At 37.6% G+C, this 18,780-nt stretch overlaps 1 protein-coding gene across 5 annotated transcripts in view; it reads right to left on the bottom strand.

Annotated features, from left to right (window-relative positions):
* Positions 1 to 17,032, bottom strand: part of FCHO2 (FCH and mu domain containing endocytic adaptor 2) — an 84,995-nt gene extending 67,963 nt beyond the window's left edge. For all 5 annotated transcript variants that reach the window (XM_030969143.1, XM_030969147.1, XM_030969145.1 and 2 more), the window contains exons 1-5: positions 16,894 to 17,032; positions 8,024 to 8,115; positions 2,371 to 2,445; positions 1,015 to 1,156; positions 777 to 929 (exon numbers count right to left, since the gene is read on the bottom strand). In XM_030969143.1, coding sequence (XP_030825003.1) covers positions 777 to 929; positions 1,015 to 1,156; positions 2,371 to 2,445; positions 8,024 to 8,115; positions 16,894 to 16,920 — 489 coding nt within the window. In that variant the 5' untranslated portion in view covers positions 16,921 to 17,032. The remainder of the gene's footprint in view (positions 1 to 776; positions 930 to 1,014; positions 1,157 to 2,370; positions 2,446 to 8,023; positions 8,116 to 16,893) is intronic.
* Positions 17,033 to 18,780: the final 1,748 nt, after the last annotated feature.

Here is an 18,780-nt window from a genome sequence, read left to right as displayed (position 1 = left end):
ATCATTTGATGCAGATATTTACAAAGTGAAGAATTAGAACTACAGTACAGTAAGAACAGACAAGGAAATAAGTGTAAACAATACATATCTAGATATTCACAATATCATGCATATTGCAAAATAGTCACAACTTTCAACTATGTTTAATCCTTTCTGAGCATTCCACTAACAAATACAAGGTGAACATGTATGACAATTAGTAGCACTGTGGGAAATGGAAAGATAGAAACTTCCACAGATACAGGGGGATTTGATCTGCAGCCTTGGAAGGAGCTTGGATTGATGTAAGAAAAAAGTACATAGAAATTAAGTAGAAAAATCATAAACTTATGTCTCTACAGTTCTAAGTAAGAATATACCTTAAGTAAGAAACTGTATTGGGCAAGATGGTGAAGGGTCTGTAGGAGAGTAATATAATTGTATAGAGTAAGTTAAGAGTTTAAAAGTTATAAAGAGTTAAAAGTTTAGAGTTTAAAAGTTATAAAAGGGTAAAAGTATCTGCAGTGCAGTAGAAGCGAGTAAAGGTGATAGGTTAGAAAAGCAAAATAAACCTTGTGGCAACTGTATATTGGTTTAGAAAGTTATATATTGTCTTGTAACAAAGAACTTGTGACTACTGAGCTATGGCCAACAGCTTGCTCCTTTAAAATCTCATGACCTCTGAGACTGATGTTTATCTGAGCAATATGTTGTTTCTTAGCCCAATGGTGGTCCCATTCCTTCATTAGAAGTGGTGATAATAATATAGCACAATTAAAGAAAGATGTGACAGCTACCTTTTCAATTTCTCTCTGTGTTGCTCCTTCCTTTTTCAAGCGTTCTTGTTCCACACACTTTGCATTGTAGTTTTCTTTTGATTTCTGCAAGGCCTGAGTGATACTTTGAATATTTTGCACTGCTTCCAAAGTTCCTGAAACATCTTCTTTAGTCTGCCAAATATCATATGATTGTCAAAACCAAACCATTTTAATGTTAACAAGTCACTGGGCATACATAAGAAAAAGAATTAATAACCTTTTTGTAAGCTTTGATCTGTTCATCCCCATACTTGTGAACTTCTTTTATTAGCTCTTGTAATCTCCGCACAAGATCCAAGTGACAGCTTGCTAGTTTTTCTGTTGAGGTTTTGAAAACATCCCAAACTGGCGCAAATGTCCTGGATTGAGGAAAATAATGTTAATCTGTTTTTTCTTTTCTTTCAGTTGGCAATTTTTTTAGTAGTGCTACAGAATAATCAGTAAGTTTACAGTTCACTTCTCCTCCTAAAATTGAACAAACAAAACATCCAATATTTTACTTGTATTGGCTCTAATAAGTAAAACACTGCAAATTTTATTTAACACTATGATGAGCACACAACAATGCCAAGCATCAAGATGGTGCAAGAACAGTTTAAAATAATTTAACATGTAGTAAATACTATTATGTGCATACTTGAACAGAGTGAACAAATCAGGAATTCCATCATTAGTTACATTTCTAGTTGTCTTACATCATTGCAGCCACAAGATGGAGAAAAAATATTGGCAAAGATGGTCTGCCACTAAAAAGGATTTACTGATTAACGAAGATGAACAAAGAGGTGGGATCATTTCTCAGATTCACATTTCTGTGCTGAAAGGACTTTCTCCAAGCGTTCCAAAGACATACTTCTGCCTTGCTATTCTGGTTAATGCTGCTAAAAATCAATACTAACCATAGGCTTTAAAGCTCTTATGTTCAAAGGTTCTGTATCTGCCTGTTAATTTAAAGAGCAAAAACAACTATTATCAAATTATTCACTGATGAAAGCTCCCCACATTTCTAGATTACATTACTATAAATTAAAAAAAAAAATCTAGTTTTTCTCAGAAGTCTGAGTTTTCATTGGCCTAATCTATCTAATGGAAAAGTATCCATTAAACATTCTAGTTTTTAAAAACATACCAGGAGTATAAAACTTCCATTTAACTATGGAAAAAATCTATGGAAAAAGTTTCATTCTGAACATCTCTGAGAACAGGTAACACTCTAAAAACCAGAAATAAAATAAATAAATAAATTCATTGCCATATTTGCAGGCCATATGTTCTCTCTTCAAAATAATTTCCATACACTTGAGAGGACATAATAGAAGTAGCTATGTCTGAAAAGAACTCTGCTTTAAACACAGAAGACAGTTTATCTGTGTTTAGGCTTTGGTTTTTTTCTTCAGTTCAAAGAACTGTGCTGTCTTTGCACGAATTTTTGCATGGTTACTAAAGACCTAACAACCATTTGTAAAGGTAAAGTTATACTAATCTTCAACATCATCAATAAAATATTCAGAATCAGACTTGACTCTTACCATGTATACAGTGACTTATTTCTCTCTTATGTACACTTACTTACCCAAGTTGTGTGTAATTGCTTGCTGATTTGGCTAGTTTTGTCATCGACCTTGAATATGTCTCCTCTATTGTTGCCCTGCCAAAGAAAGCCACGAAAAGCACAATCAAAATTTTGAAGGTAAGAAGAAGACTGAATACGCATTCTAAAGGTAAAAACCAGAACAATTTTTACGTGAGCTAAAAATTATTCCATTTACACGATCTCTCAGAAGCTGTACATACATTGTAAAATATCCATCAGTATATTTTAAAAAATAATCTAAGAACCCTGTGACAAAATATTGCAGGGAGAAGAACAAGTCAAACTCAGAAACAAAAAATATTTACAGAGCATTCATGTAAAACAAAAAGAGGTCTTGTTTAGTCTTATTGTTGGGGGTAGGCTGTTCTTTCCTTTAGGTTCTTCACACAGTAATATTTGAATTTAGAAACTACACAAAGTGTTCTAATATCTTCCTTCACTCGAACATACAATTTCACTTGTCTTTTAGAGATGCAAAAACCAAGGGTTGGCACAGATTCCCTCCTCAGAGCCTCTGCAGGGACAATTGGCATGGAATCACCTATTACAGCAGTGACTCCCTGAAAGTCCTTCCCTATTAATCTTCCTCACCCTCCTATCATTAAAAGTACACAGTATTTTAATTTTTCACCTTAAACAATATTCACTATATAGTGTCAACTTAGATTAGGAAGCATCCTAGATATGAGTAAATACTGTAATTGTCTTTTCTTGAAAAACTTGGAGCAATTTCTTTCCTGCTGTGTAATACCTTTACCAGGACACGAGAGAAGAAAAAAAGGCAGATGAAGAATTCATCCCTCTCTGAAATTATACCATGACTATAACCTGAGACAGAAGTTTTCTTTTCTCCTGCACAACAACAGTTTACAAGCAAAAAGAATTGTCTTGTTTAAAAATGAAAACAAAGTAGGGGTATTCACATGAAACAGAAGAGCATGTGTTAAAACCTACTGAACTTACAAAATAACCATCCAGTTAGTTAGCTGGAAAACTATCTGGAGAAGGTGATTAAACTGCAACATGCAACAGATAAATTTAATTTTGAATATTATCTACTGCAAAGTTATTCACCATAAAAGAAAGTCAATTCACTTTATCCTTGTTCCACATATGATCATATCTTAGATGGCAAGAAAAAGTTCAACTTTCCAAGGCTTGGAAATCTTGCACAGTGCACAACGTCAAGCACACATGCACCAAGCATAGACAATGATTTTTTTTTTTAATTGCCACGGTGAACAATGTATTTTGACTAATAGTCTGTATAGTCTATCCAAGTTTTCCAGATTTTATAACTCAGTGACTTACTTTTCCTGTTTAAACACAAGAATTTTGACCAAAATCCATATCACTTTTCTTTGAACCAATTTACAGCATACTTCCCTGAACTATCTCCACAAAACTGGAGTTCTGCAATTCACTACAGAGTATTAACAGACATCAGTAAAAAAGACTAAGAACTGAAAAATGACCAATTAGTACATTTGTCGTATCAACTGACTTGGCAGAGCACTCTGTTGTACAGGTAACAGACTATGATTTTCTTAGTAAATTAATTTTCACTCATTTGAATGTGTGCCTTTGCCTGGGATCTGCCAAACATTTAAAAGTTAAATGGAAACATAGCCATTATTAGTTTCATCTGATCTAGAAGATTTTTTCTATGATGCTTACAGGCAATCAGTGCAGGAAAACATTAGAAAAATTCCTGGAGAAAAAACAACACATTTCTGTAACTACATCTCTCCTAGAAAAGTAGCATGATTTCTTAGATATAAGAAGTTTCGATTTTAAATGCATGCAAACACATGACAGTTCACTAACAAAATCTTCCACAAATATAAAGGAAAAGAAAAAAAACAACTATGCAGGCAGCTCAACCTTCTTATTTTGACTTCTTTAACAAACAAAAATTTCTACATGCTTTACAAGTGAAGCACGGCCTTTATTCAAGGCCAGGTTGGAAGGGGCATTGGGCAATCTGGTCTAGTGCAAGATGTCCCTGACGACAACAGGGGAGGTTGGAACTTGATCATATTGAAGATCCTTCCTAATCCAAACCATTCTATGATTTGATGATTTTAAGAACTGGTGTCTAACCTTTCAGCAGATAGATAACCTGTCGCACTCACGATTTACCAACATTAAGCAGACTGCCTGCCAGAAAACTCACTTCTTCAGATGACAAACCTCTGAACCACAGATCCAATTGCTCTTGGTTCTTTTAATACGTGACCAGTAACAATACTGTGTCACCGAACACAGACAAGGAAGAAAACTTCTGGTCCTTCTAGGATATCAGGCAGGAATGGCAGATACAGCATAGAAATATTATTACAAATTAATATGTTTCAAATGCTTGTTTTTCTCAGCAAAAAAACTTCACAATCTCAGAATGTTCTTACAGAAATTTTGAAATATCTTTTAAAGAAATAGTTAAGATTACAATAATTTTAAAAGTTATTCCATATCTTACACATTTTTTCATTACCATTTCTAAGGCTGGAGAAAAGGAAACAATAATTTTCCCCAATTAGGCTACACATAACCAAAACACTATTCTGAACAGCGCAAGCAACAGAGATGGGCTTCACAAACACATGTTTTTGTGCCCTAAGCAGTCTGTATATCCAAACACACTGACCCATCTCTTCTTTCCATGCAAAATCACTTCATAAAAAGTATATTTTCTGACTAGTCTGGAGACTCCAGCAAACCCAGGTGACCAGATGACTGCTCTACCTAGAAAGGGTAAGTACTCCAACTTGTTAAAAGTATTACCACCAACTCAGATCTGTCTCTGCCTATTCAACAGTTTTCACCCTCTTATGTATCCACTTCTGAAAAAAAAAGACAGAAAACAGCCAATGTGTAAAAAGGAACGGAAAAACAGATTTGAAATTCAAATGCATGTGAATTTCGTTTTCATAGGGAAGAGTTCAGAAATCAGGTACAAAAAAGCCAAGGCATAAAAACACTAGATCTAGATGGCTCCTAATATATGTTGCCCATTCACTTAAAATATTCCCAGCAGAAGACAGTACTGTAAAACAGTATTCAGACTATAAGCCACAGAAGGAGGAGAACAGATAACTGTGTGCATCATCTCTTAACTTCTTTGCAATTAACAAATATGCAAAAGAGATTACGGACAAGACAACTGAACCATTGTAAAATACTGCTCAAATACTGTCTAATCCAATTTCTTTTTGAGACCAAGAATTTGGCCCATGTGAAAAAATGTGTTCTATTGAACTATTTTTATTTTCCAGGAAGTTGAATGACATCCCACAGTAACTTCACAACAGCAGCAAAGGGCTTCACTGCACACATCTGGACTCTCAAATATTTTTATTAAAGGACACCAAGCATTTGAAGTCTCTCTATTTCTTTGAATCTAAACTATATGTCACAAACTACTGCTAGCTTAGGCTGTGATTGATCATTCATCCCTTATGGAAAAGAAGTATCAATTTGTTCCTCAACTGCTTTTTGTTAATTGTAGCCTGGCTTATCAAGAGGCAGCTGAAAAACAGGGCTGAAGAATACAAAACGCAGGTTTAATATCCCAATGGAATATAATGGAAGTCACTAGAAAGGACTGAATTTAGTGCAACTGATCTGCATCATTGACATGGGCAACTTACCCTTAAGGAAAAATAGTGCAGCTTTGTCAAGTAAATTGCAATATAGCACTCAGATTCTATCTTAGTGGTTAATGAGAACTGAATTTTTTCATAGATCTTACAAAAAATGCTGTAAGATGGCTGCATATCTCTGGCACATCCTGATCCATGCACAGAAAAAACATTTCTTGAACTCTCACTGAGGATAAAGTACCCATGGGGATCCTCATGTATTCATATACGGTCATTAATCTCTAAATGTTATTTAACACACTAGAAATAATTGGCAGAAACTTGAGCTGAAACATTTTAACATGCGGAAAAAGGTTCAAATATTTTCTTTGCTGACTGCAAAGGCTCATAACTTAAAAGTTATTTTAAAATAATTATTTAATTTCAAAAATATTGAAATTAAAAATTTAATTTACAGAAGCTTATAGATAAAAAAACCAGAATGCCATATTATTTTTACTAGGGATTTTGTGCAGAAAGAACTGTCAAGTTTTACTTATGTCAGTATTATAAAGCAAAGAAACCAAGTCAGATACAGTAGCAAGTTATTTTTTACCCATTTATGTAAGACCTTTCACCTTAGCACCAATATGAATAAATGGAGCATGTCCAAAGAATACAACATACAGGAGACAAGAAGCAGAGACGGTTTCTCATCTAAATATGGAGGTAAATCTAAACACAGAGGTTGTAAAACCAATAAACTTAAATGTGTCCAGGTAAGGTACAGCTTAGGTCCATCATGTGCTGGTATAAAAACGGAATGATTCCAAAAATTAAAGAAGCTATCCAAGGAAACATTCAAGAACTCAGATGATAAGAAGCAAATATTAAAAGTGCAAGTTTGTGAAGCATTAAGCATTTATACTAGATGTGAACAGTGTGATATCCCTCTGCTCAATCCAACTCAGGATTTCACTAGAACCCTTTGTGGCTTCATAATTCATTCTCTGATACTGGGGACTTGAAAAACAGAAGATTCCTTGGTTGTGTAGTCTTTACAAAAGGAGACATCACATTTGGACTCTGGAACTCACCCTTTTCAACTTAGTGAAATGGTTTTTTTGGTCATTTTCTCCAATTCACTTTGAAATGGCGCTAACGTTAGTGCAATGGAGTATCTGTCAGATTTGTGGTGGTTATATTTTGTGGAAATTTGAAAGTACTTTTTAAATTGAGATCTATTTGAGGCCAAAACTTAAATTTTGAAGAATTCCAGTTTGACAGCTTCTACTGCAAGAAGCCAGCTGTGAAACAGGTCCTCAATCAGTTCCTTGCAACTATTTTACATGTGTTATCTAGTGTCAGTAACAAAGGAAAGGCAAAATTCCGAAGTAGGCATATAAGTAATTTTGTTCAGAAGGGAAATCTGTATGTTCAGCGCAGCAGTCTTCTTTTACAAATAACTAAATGCAGCACTAGATCACCAGTTTTGAAAGTTGTCATATTTTCAGATTTCAGTCCTGTTCCTTCCATCCAATATAGAAGAACTTGTGTTATTTTCTGCATATTATTTTCTTGTCCCTATGTATTCTCTTTCTTTAACAAACCTGTCTCAGCTTCTGAAAGTATAACTTTTTAAAGTTTATACCAGCAGTTGCTAATAGCCTAATTCCAAATCTATAGTAACAACTTTGTAAGCCTAATAATTTTTGCAACTTTAACTTATCATTTTTCTTCCTTTTTCTTCCAAACGAAAAATTGGGATTGATTTAAATAAACTGCTGGACACCTAATATGACACTTCTAGATTTTTATTCTCATCTTTTAAATGAAACCTGAAAAATTAGAAGCTCATTATTAACTGATGCTTAAGAGTTCCTATTCCGTTCTAAACTAATGAAATAAGTATAGACATTCCTGTAGAATGTGAGAGGTATATTAAAATGATAATTGAATTTTGTTTACATATTTTGCACGCTACTATTAAACACAATGACAAACAATAAAACCTACAAATGCTATATTAAAAATATAGGATGAATACTTACCTTTCTCTAATAAAATCTGCTAAGTCCTTTGTTGACAAATGTCCATGTTTCATATTGTGATAGAGGACATCAAAGCCATTGTTCCTTTCTCCCTAAAGATAAACAGAAAATAAACTATGAAACACAACATGCTGAACCTATGCATTTTCATAACTGTTTTTCATTTTAATCCCCTCATCAGAAGTTTTTTTTTTTAATGCTTCTGCTCTTTAGCAATTGCTGTTAGTTCCCATGAATCCCGTATGTGTAAACTAAACTAAGATCACCTCAGCTGCTACCAGTACCATTCTATCCATATATTTCTAGGCTATAGTCAAAGACATTTCTGTTGTAGATTTCTAGGGGTCTTGTATTCTTTTACTTCCCATCATATTAAACACATCCTAAATACTGTACTCTCCATTTATCCTCTCATCTCTTTCATTATTTTACATGAATTAAAATTCAGTTAGGATTACTTGATATCCTACTTTCCCAATCCTTCACATGTCATTTCTCTTCCCTTGCTTTTCATAAAACTGGTTAAAAAAAAATCACGAATATTTTCCTTCTCACTAGTAGCTTCTCTATCTATTCTTAAGACATTTTCCAGTGAGTGAGGCACACCTCACTATTAAAACTGCAACACTGCTCTAAGCACTGACTAATAAACTCGGTCAGCTTATGACCTCTGGCATTATGATGAACTTCCTCCTTACAGCAAAAAGCAACAACAGAAATGAAAGAAAGGCAAGGCACAGCATAATAGCACTGGTACTATTAAAGTCTTCCTGTCAGACTATCCATTCCCCTTCTCTCTCACAAAAGCTTCAGATCCATAATGATGTTTCTATATAAGGCGTGAAGTGTGCCCTCAGGAAAACCGCATGCATGTTCAGAGTGGAAGGGAAAGAAGAACAGGGTGTATAGCATAGAATGGAATACACTAATTCAGCTGGAAAGGATCTACAGCAATCATTTAGCCCAACTGACTGAGCACTTCGGGAATGACCAAAAGTTTAATCATGGTGTTGATGGCATTGTCCAAATGTCCCTTAAATACTGACAGGCTCAGGGCACTGATCACCATCTCTAGGTATCCCATTCCAATGTTTGACCACCATTCTAGAGTAAAGAAATTCCTCCCAGTGTCCAATCTGAATCTTCCTCGGCACAGTTTTCAACCATTTCTACATGTCCTATCCTTACCTCCCAGGGAGAGGATATGGGCATCACACTCCCAATTTCCCATGCTCAGAAGAGAGCAATGATGTGACACCTCAGTCTCCTTTTCTCCAAACTAGACAAGCCCAAAGTCCTTAGTGGCTCCTCACAGGACATGTCTTCCAGCACTCTCACCAACCCTGTTGTCCTCTTTTGGATACATTCAAATAGTCCCACACCATTCTTAAAATCCCGAACTTTTAACAAAGGCAGGTGTATACTATCAGTGAGAAAAGCCCAAGAATTTGGTCTTATACCCTTTGAAACATTTCTGCCTGCTCAGTTCTGCAAAAATTTGTTTATGCAGCCATAAAGCAAACCTTATCAGGGAAATTATACAGCTGAGAAATAAAGCTGGCAAATAAAACCAAGAACCACTGATCCAGATCACTGCAAGGAAACAAACAAGCTGTACTGCTCAGCAGAAGAGGGGGGGCTAGGAGGAGAAGGCAAGCAGGGATCTGCCGTCTTAAATAAGGAGAAGTAGTCATGGGTGGATGGAAAAACTTCACAGCAGCCATGGTATTAAGACCATTTCCACTAAGTTTCAAGTTGCCTTAAAGGACACCATAGAGAGACACATAAATTTACAAATAAGAGATAACTGAAGGCAATTTGATACAGATTACGAGTCAGGATTATTTGCTTTACTTCTTCCAAGCATTGGGAAAAACAAAACCAGAGGGGAAAAAAAACACCAAAACAAAAACCACCTTAAAAAAATCATAGTTTCCATGGTTGCAGTAAGCCATAACCTGAAAAGGTGCACCAAAATTCAGATTAGTTTGGTGTAAGTGTAATTACAGCCTATAAAAAGTACAAACAAAACTAAACAGAACACATGAAAATACAGCAAACTCTAAAAGGACTCTCCACAGAGCAAGGCTTTCTCAAACTTGAAAAGTAAAAGAAAGATAACACCAATTAGTAGAAAATACAACTTTATTCAAATGTTGTCCTACTCAAATACCAGTCTAAATAGTTTCTTTCCCCTTTCACCCCTATTTAAACATTTTTCTTTGTAGTTTAAAGCCCACAATAACTCTGAATACTGGCGCACTAACTTATTAACTTTAGGTAGTTACTTAATATAAACCCGGAATGCCACTGCATTATAATTAAGACTTCACTGGTATTTTCAATTAGAATACAAAATATAATTCTTATTTAACTTCTCCAAAGTTGTTACTGTACCCAAATTTATAGATAAACATTTACAGATAAATGTTAGGCATTTCCTCCTGAAAAACTAATAAAATTCTCCTTTGTGAAATGTTCTTTGTTTTAAGGGGTTTCTTCCAGCTAAACCAACATGTTACCAAAATGTGCTGTACACAGGCCACTTATAAACTTTTCATAATGGAAGCTTTTAAAGGGGCCTTTTCTACACTGGAGTTCCTTAAATTTCCAGCCAATTTAGAAATGCAGGAAGGATAGCACAGCCATGACCCAGTCTCTGGCTGCAGCCTTCCTGATAAACCGTCAGAAATGTAACCACACAAATCTTTAGAGAATGAAATGAGCTTGAACAACCAACTGCCATCATTATCTTGTTCGTGAACTGTAACTGAAGGTTACTGCAAAGGAAATAATTTTACCACTTAAATTAGGTTTTCTAATGAGTCCTATTATTTTTCCTGACTTCACAATGAGTAGTAGAAAGCACGACAGAGAAACAGAACAGATACTTTCCTCAACTGAGTCCCCTGAAAGACTCATCTCTTATACACTATCAATGGTTATTGGAGTTTAAGAACCTATGTGCAAAAGACATTAATAAACAAAGAAGTAAGTCAAAAGCAGGCTCACAGATTTGAAGGCCTATTTCATTTAAGTGTGGCATACCAAAAAGACATGTCTTCATTTGTAAATATAATGTGAAGTACAATGTATATTACCTGCATCAGGCAATATCTAAAAGCACAAACATCCAGTCTTCAAAACTCTTCATATGACCAACAGTTCCGAAGACTAACCTGATGATGATTCTGCTCATGTTTGGAGACATACCCATAGCCAAACCAAATTAAGTACAGTGGCTTAATGCAGAAAGCAGATGTTCTGCTTTAGAAAAAGCTATACAGTCTTTCCACAACTTCTCCATTGCATAGTTATATTCATGAAGAGCAGCAATCAGAGTTAAGGCTTTGTATTTAGTATAACGAGACAGATGTATGTGGTGAGAAAAGGAGAACTTGTTCAATTTACAAAAGCTAAGTTTTTTATCCTCCTACACGCACATATGCCAGCAACACTGTGTGTTTTGATTGTCTTTTCTCAACATTTCTCCTTCCATACATACTGTATAGAATTCTGTACATGGAAATTTTGTGTCTCAGACACTTTTTCTTCATTGGGTGTTTCCACTTGCTCCTTTCTAGTAGCAGTAGTAATAGTTGTGATCACTGGAAGACCAGTACTGGCCTACTTAAAAATAAATTAATGCAGCATACAGCAGAGGGAACTGATGAAACCTTTCACTCCCATTCATAAGCAATTACCATTCACTGGTATAACAGACAGTTAAGTCAGATGCAGATTCTTCTTCCACAAATTGCATAGTGGAGAAAGACAACCTTCTGCTGTCATGTATAACATCAGGCTCTGGGTAACAGACTTCCAGATCAGTTTAAAAGACCATTCTGAATGTCATTTTGCAGGTAAACCACTGTCTGTTGAGGGTGATCCTGTCATTACTCAATTAAAAAACAAATGTAAAACTGTATGAGAGTGCAAAGTGTAAGTGGTCCTCTCTCCATATAGGCACCATTTAATTACTCTGAAATCCATTAGCTCCTCACAGCTAACAAAAGTCTCTTCAGAAGATTATGTTTGTTGTGAGATTTCCTATTCTATACTACTGTAAGAAATCTCTTCCATATCTACAGCATAGATGTCCCCTGAGAGCAAGCCATTAGAGAAAGCAAGACTTTAAATACAAGTAAACACTTAAATAAGCCTACAATGAAGCATTACTGACCAACTTTATACACAAAACAAATTAAGTCATGGAAAGCAAGAGCAACCAGTCCTTCCATTTCCCTTCATCAAGAACTAGTTGCAAAGATTTCCTCATGGAAATGAAAGTAGCCCTGTCAGCAAATGTGCAGTCAGAAATCAGTATTTCCATGACTTGTGCATAACAGGAAACACATTACAGGAACTCTGTGGCACTGAACTACTTAAAATACTTCACATTTTTAAGAATAGGTTTGTTTGTTGCAATAAAAATAATTCTGAATTTAAAATCTGCATTTAGTAAAATACCCAGAAATTTCTAGGCAATCTGCAGCAGCATTTATTTTCTGTATTTCAAATCAAATTGTTCGAGTACAAGCTCTGTCTCCTTTGGATCAAAACCATTCAATATTAACATCTCTCAGTGTAAAGAGGTTGTACTCTGTTACACCATTTCTATTTACCCAGTACAAATAAATGGTTACATTATGGTGACTCTGGTCAGATACTAAATTCAGGACTATGCAAACTCATTTTAGATGCTCTGACAAACACTGTTGTTATGTTCTTCAAAGTGTTAATCCTTGCTGCAGTTTCAAACAAATAACATGTTGTCTATACTTTCCATCTAGAAAATTATTTAATGGGTTCTGACTACATAAAAATACCCATGTGATTAATATTATGGTCTTACATTTTTGAAAGTTACCTATCTGTAAGTTTCAATTTCTGAGTGTCTGAAAGGGCTGTAGAAAATTGGGAGCACTGAAATGTGAAAGAAAAGCAGTCATTACCTGCTTACACAGGTAATGCATCTTCTTCAGTTCTGAAAGTTTTGAGAAGACTGGACAGAAAAACAACCTGTCAACTTCAATTTTCCCCTTCCTGTTTCAGCATATCAAATAAAGATCAACTCCAGAGAAGCTCCATGCATATGAGGAAGGACAGAGATTTCCCACCACATATAGGTAACTACAAATATTTAAATATTTTTAAAGTAACAGATGGAAGGCTGCCAACTCATGCTACACGCACAGGTACAGAGAGGATATTAAGTAAATATTGCACAACAGCTCTCCTGAAACAGAGCATCCAGCTGTATGCCCAGCAGATGAGTAGTGCTGCACAGACATATGAATGTAACTCCAGATGTCAGCATGGCAAGTCTTTGTGCCACTCATATACTCACAAGTTTGTAAGACAATACATTCTTAGCCTTAATAGCACAAACTTCTTTCAAAGCTGTAATTATTAAACTGGGATACTGCCAATCTTTATGCTCCACAAAAAGTATTTGGGAAAAAAAAAAAAAAAAAACGAGTCTTCAACACAGCCATTCTCAAAGGCTACCAGGAAAGCAATCAATTTATACATACGTTTTTATATGTCAGAACTTCCAAAGTTATCAAGCACAGAGTTAAACAGAAAACAGCTTCAGCTATTCACAGAACTTCCAATAGTTTAATTAATTTGGTTAACTTTAAACAATTCATAAAAAAATCACTGTCTGGTTTGGAAGGTGCTTATTTTTCTTGACTTGTCTTTAAACTGTCTTAAGAATCACCTGCACTGGTCAGTTTAAATACAACATCAAAGTCTAAGCAATATTTCCTGTTAAGAAAACATTAAGTCAATGATAAACAACACTTTCTATACTCCTATACCAGTAACAGTGTACTTGAAGTGACAAAATGTAGCTATGTTGAACAGAAATGGTTTATGATAGTGTTACCTTTAAATTATGACATTGTTTTGATGTAGCACATACACAGCAGCAAGCATGCCGTGTTTTATGACAATACTAATTAGGAGTTGGGAATACTTGGACATGTGACTTGAATGCACAAAACTCAAGTCATAAGAATCAAAGCCACTTACAGCCTGTACTACTAGTTCATAACTTTTCATACCCAAAAATATCCTCCTGGCTTGGAAAATTGCTCAAGAATGTCGTGCTGCATTAGCAGACCCTCACATTTTTGAAGTGACAGTAAATTTTTAAAGCGACAGTAGAGGTCTCTGCACTTCAGCTTTCCACATCCTGAAAACAGTCTTATTTATCTCTCATTGACCTCTTACAGAATACTGAAGACATAGCAGGCTCATCCAATTTTCTTACATCCTGTAACAACAAAAAAACCGAAATGTGCAATTATTTAAACACTTTCAAAAGCAGTGCAAGAGGAAAGCCTCAGGATAATTTTCAAGACTTACAACAAAGAAGGTAAGATTTGTTTTGTTTACATGAGCACATTTAGGAAGACAGCAGCTTAAATACTGTGTAAGAAATTGATACACCCATTCACATGTCACTCCCCTTTTCTGCAGAAATCATTAAAGTCCCTTCAGTTTCTGCTCTCTTTTCCTATTACTTGCAGCAAATTACTAAATCAAGGGAGAGCATCATACAGCTTAAGATCCAGACTTCCATTTCCAATGCACAATTTCAAATTTATGACAGCATCTATGTAAAATAATTGAATATTAATTATGTTTTGGACACATTTTTAAATCAGTGCTTTAAAAAGCATAACGATCCTATTCCATATTTCCAAAAATATTTTATCTGGGGTTACCTAGAAGGGCAAGGAAGAAATTACAAGACAATCCTTCCAAAGTTTTACATACTACCACCTTCCTTCCTCCTTACAAATTCCTATTCATTATTTTTAGCCATTATGCATTCAGTGCATTTTCGTGTATCTTCTAATTCCCATCTTAACCTTCTCACCACAATTCAGAGCCTACATGGATTGCTTCCCAAGTCTTCCAAAGCAGTAGCAATTCTGAACAATAACCTACTCTGAAATGTTAGTGCAAATGAAGATGACTAATGATTAAAAATGCACAAACCTATAATTTATGCCTAGTTCTGAGGATATACAGAAGCTCAATACTTTCAGATTTTATAAATCCATCATTACAGCTAATCTTGGAAAATATTCACACACAGCAGGAAACACAGAGCATTCCCTATGCCTTTTAATTTTACTTCTATACAAAACAAAACCCTGTGTATGGTATCACAAAAATTTCTTGGTTAAATTTTGAAAGTTAAGACCCTGTCTAATGTCTTTGTCATCACTGCAAGATAAACACAAACAAACTTCTTGTCCTACCTTGTGTCATTTCTGACGTATGAGAACAACCTGTACTAACAGAAGGAATCACCTATGTCTTGGCACTCATTGGTAAACCACACTAGGGGTTTTGCTAAGAAAGCTACTCTTTAAAGCAGAAAGAGAGAAATGGGAATTCGAGGTAGATATCTTCCACCTCATACTTGCTGGAAGCGTTTGTGAAGACACAGACGTGGAAACAGAACAATATGGGAATGGCCCACTGCCTCCGCCAATTTAACTGACTTACCAACAAAACAAAACAACTGATCAGATAATTAAATGAACATACCACAGTACATAACGAAGCTTAACAGAAAAACTCAATTTCAGTTGTGAAAGCTGAATAAACAACTTCTGTTTTGCTTTAATGTTAGAAGATAGAAGCTTTTCTAATCAAAATGTATCTTTTTATATTAATTTTTATCTTATTTTTATGAAAGATAAAATTCTTCCATGTTAGTTTAATACTGATCTCCAATACTGAAGCTTCAAATTAAGCAGATTTGTATGCCAAGAGAGCAAATCTAGTATCTTTGGTCATTAAATTTTAATAGTATGTTGAAAGCAAAGGAGTCAAAACTAAACACAAGACTGCAAATAAAGCATAAACTTGAGCTATGTCTTATATTCCAGAACAGTGTAATTGTGAAATTAGTTTTTTCCTTAACTTTAACTGCTGTTTACAACTGAAAACGCATGCGTCAAAAGATATTTTGTCTCTTTTTCACTTCAGGCTCAAGCAATAACAATTTTTGTGTTTCTGCTACTTCTTGGTAGAGAGGCACATAAAAAATTAAATAAGAAGCAACTTTGTAAACAGTCCGGTGACTATAAGAACACTTATTTTAAAGTTTCAAACTAGTAAAGGTCACAATGAAAACTGGTTGCATTTCACACGAAACTTAATCCATTTAACTTTTTTATCCATATATATTTACCCACTTCAAAAATCAGATATCTGCGCAGAGATGACTTACAAGACCGCATGTCCAAAGGAAGCTGGAAAGCCTGTTTTTTCCCTAAGCCGGCTGCTGCTCGGCTGTACCGCCTCACGGGCACACGGATACGAGCTACCGGTACAAAAGCGCGGCGCGCCGAGGCGCGGTATTCCCTTTGCCCATGCGGTTCCCCGTACAGCACCACGACTCACTGCAGCCCCAGTCACCCCCCGCACCGTGCTGACTGCGAGCGTCGGACCCCTGCGCACAGAGTGGCGTCCGCGCATCCCTCGGCCCAGCGCCTCATGGCAATACCCACCCCATCCTGTCCTGTCCCATACTATCTTAACCCATACCACCCCATCCCTCTTCCCGCCGTCTCTCCGCAGCGGAGCCCGAGCACGGCGGCGCGGGCAGGGCCGGCGGTCCCCTTGCCCTGCCGCGGGCTGTAGGTACCCCGCTCACCGCGGCCCAGCCCCGCCGTGGCGGGCGCAGCGGCCACGAACCGCCCGCCGCAAGGCCCCGGCCCAGTCCCGGGGGTGGCGTAAGAGCCGAGGCTGCTCTCGCAGCGGGGACTGCGGCTGCCCCGCGCCGCGCCCTGCCCGTTCCGCCCGCGGAGCGGCGTCACCGGCCCGCGGCGCTGCCCTACCCAGAAGCTCTCCACGAAGTACGCCATCCTTCCTCCGCCGCCCGGCTACCGGCGAGCCCGGCCGCGGCCGCCGCAGCCGCCGAGACGCGACGGAGGAAACGGGCGCCGCCGCCGCGTTCCGCCCTTCCCGTGACGGAGCAGCCACCGCCGCCGCCGCTCTCGCCCCGGCCCGGCCCCGCGCCTGCGCTCGGCCGACGCCGCTGCTGCGCAGGCCCGGCAGCGCTGGGGGCAGCGGGCGCCCTCTGGCGGGGGCGTCGGGTGGCGCGCGCCGAAGGCTCGGGCGAGCCCCGTGAGCGGCGGGGAACGGCCGCGCCCAGCGCCACCGCGCACCGCAGAGACGCGAGGCCTGCTGCTGGAAGGGTCTTCACCCGCAGCGGGGCTGGGCGCTGGTACAGGCTCCCCAGGGAAGCCGTCACAGCACCAAGCCTGACGGAGTTCAAGAAGCGTTTGAACAACGCCTGTCACGAGGACGCGATGCGATTCTTGAGGACGTCCTTTACAGGACTAAGAGTTGGACTCGATGATCCTTCTGTCCCTTCCAACTCAGAATATTCTGTAATTCTGTGAAGTGGCTTCACAACCAAGTCTTATTCCAGCCAAGTAGGGTAAGGTCCTTGAAAGCAAGGTCCTTGATGATGACTAGTCCTGCAGGGAATTTTGCTGATAAAGCATAGTCTGCCTTCCTAACAGCATTGTCCCACAGGATTTTACAGTTCCAGTGGCATGCTCCTAACAAAGATGCACCTCATCTAAAGCCAAAGTGTGTGAAGAAACTGATTAATTCAGGTCTTCACCTTCTTCAGTGATGGTTCAGTCTGTAGACCCTTCATTGACTCAATATAGAGTATTAGCCAGTGGGGGTGATGCCAATTATTGGTCCAGAACACAGGGCCACTCAAGTGCCTCCTGTGGCCAATCTGTACCTGGAGTGCTCCTTTTCCGTGTGTGTGTGTATATACATATATATGTGTAGATAGATAGATAGATAGTCTTTGTTGCAGAGTCAGCACCACTGGACTTTTTGTGGAACTCTGGAAAGTTCCTGTTCTACCTTAATAGGGCAATTCCTTGCCCAAGACAGCAGTTATGTTTTTATTATCGACTAAAAATAGAGGGCCAGATCTAAGCAGCAATGTGAGGGGCTGCAGCTCATTTCCCAATGCAAACATGTGGTAAGTGCTTTATCCCAACTTGACCTGTGGTTTTGTCAGCACAAAGTTTTATCCAAACCAGAAAAAGTAAGATGGTGATACTGTCAGATGGGTGTTCAAGGAGCTCCCCTCCCTTATGGAAACCCTGTTAGTTCTGGTGTGAAAAACCTTGCCTTCTTTCATGTTGACATGAACGGTTTTTGTACTTTTGTTCTGTATGATAGTAGGTAAGGCATAGAGCAGAACTTCCAAGTCATCCCTCAGAACCTGATGAATTCACCAACTTGTATAAAATTTATGCTGATTAAAGACTTCCATGAAAGAAAATGGTTAGGAAAAATGTAATTCAGAAGTTTACAAAGCTACAGAATTTCATCTACCTTTACTACAGATATTTTCATGGAGGATGAGCAGTATCATTCTGAAATGGTATTACAGTTATTGGTAAATGGCTGTACCTTTATTCCATCACTTCTGTAGCTCCATGGTGAGTTTAGAAGTTCCTTTCTTTCTGGCAATGTTCTCCCAAAGTTCCAGTGTATGCCAAGTTGATAAGTTGTCAATACAGAGAAAACTCCTGTATCTTTCACACAACAAATTCCTTTAAAAGTCCCAGGACTCTTAGATCTGGATCTCTTTTGATAAGAGGAGCATGTGTAGTGTCATTTTAAACATTAATAACATGCTGTCGTGATGCAGATAGGTAAAACTTTACAGAAGGAAGCCTTGTAAAATC

Source organism: Camarhynchus parvulus, chromosome Z (genome assembly GCF_901933205.1).
Source record: "Camarhynchus parvulus chromosome Z, STF_HiC, whole genome shotgun sequence".
Taxonomy (NCBI): Eukaryota; Metazoa; Chordata; class Aves; order Passeriformes; family Thraupidae; genus Camarhynchus; species Camarhynchus parvulus.
Note: the sequence above shows the minus strand (reverse complement) of the source record. Positions and strands in the feature narration are given on the sequence as shown.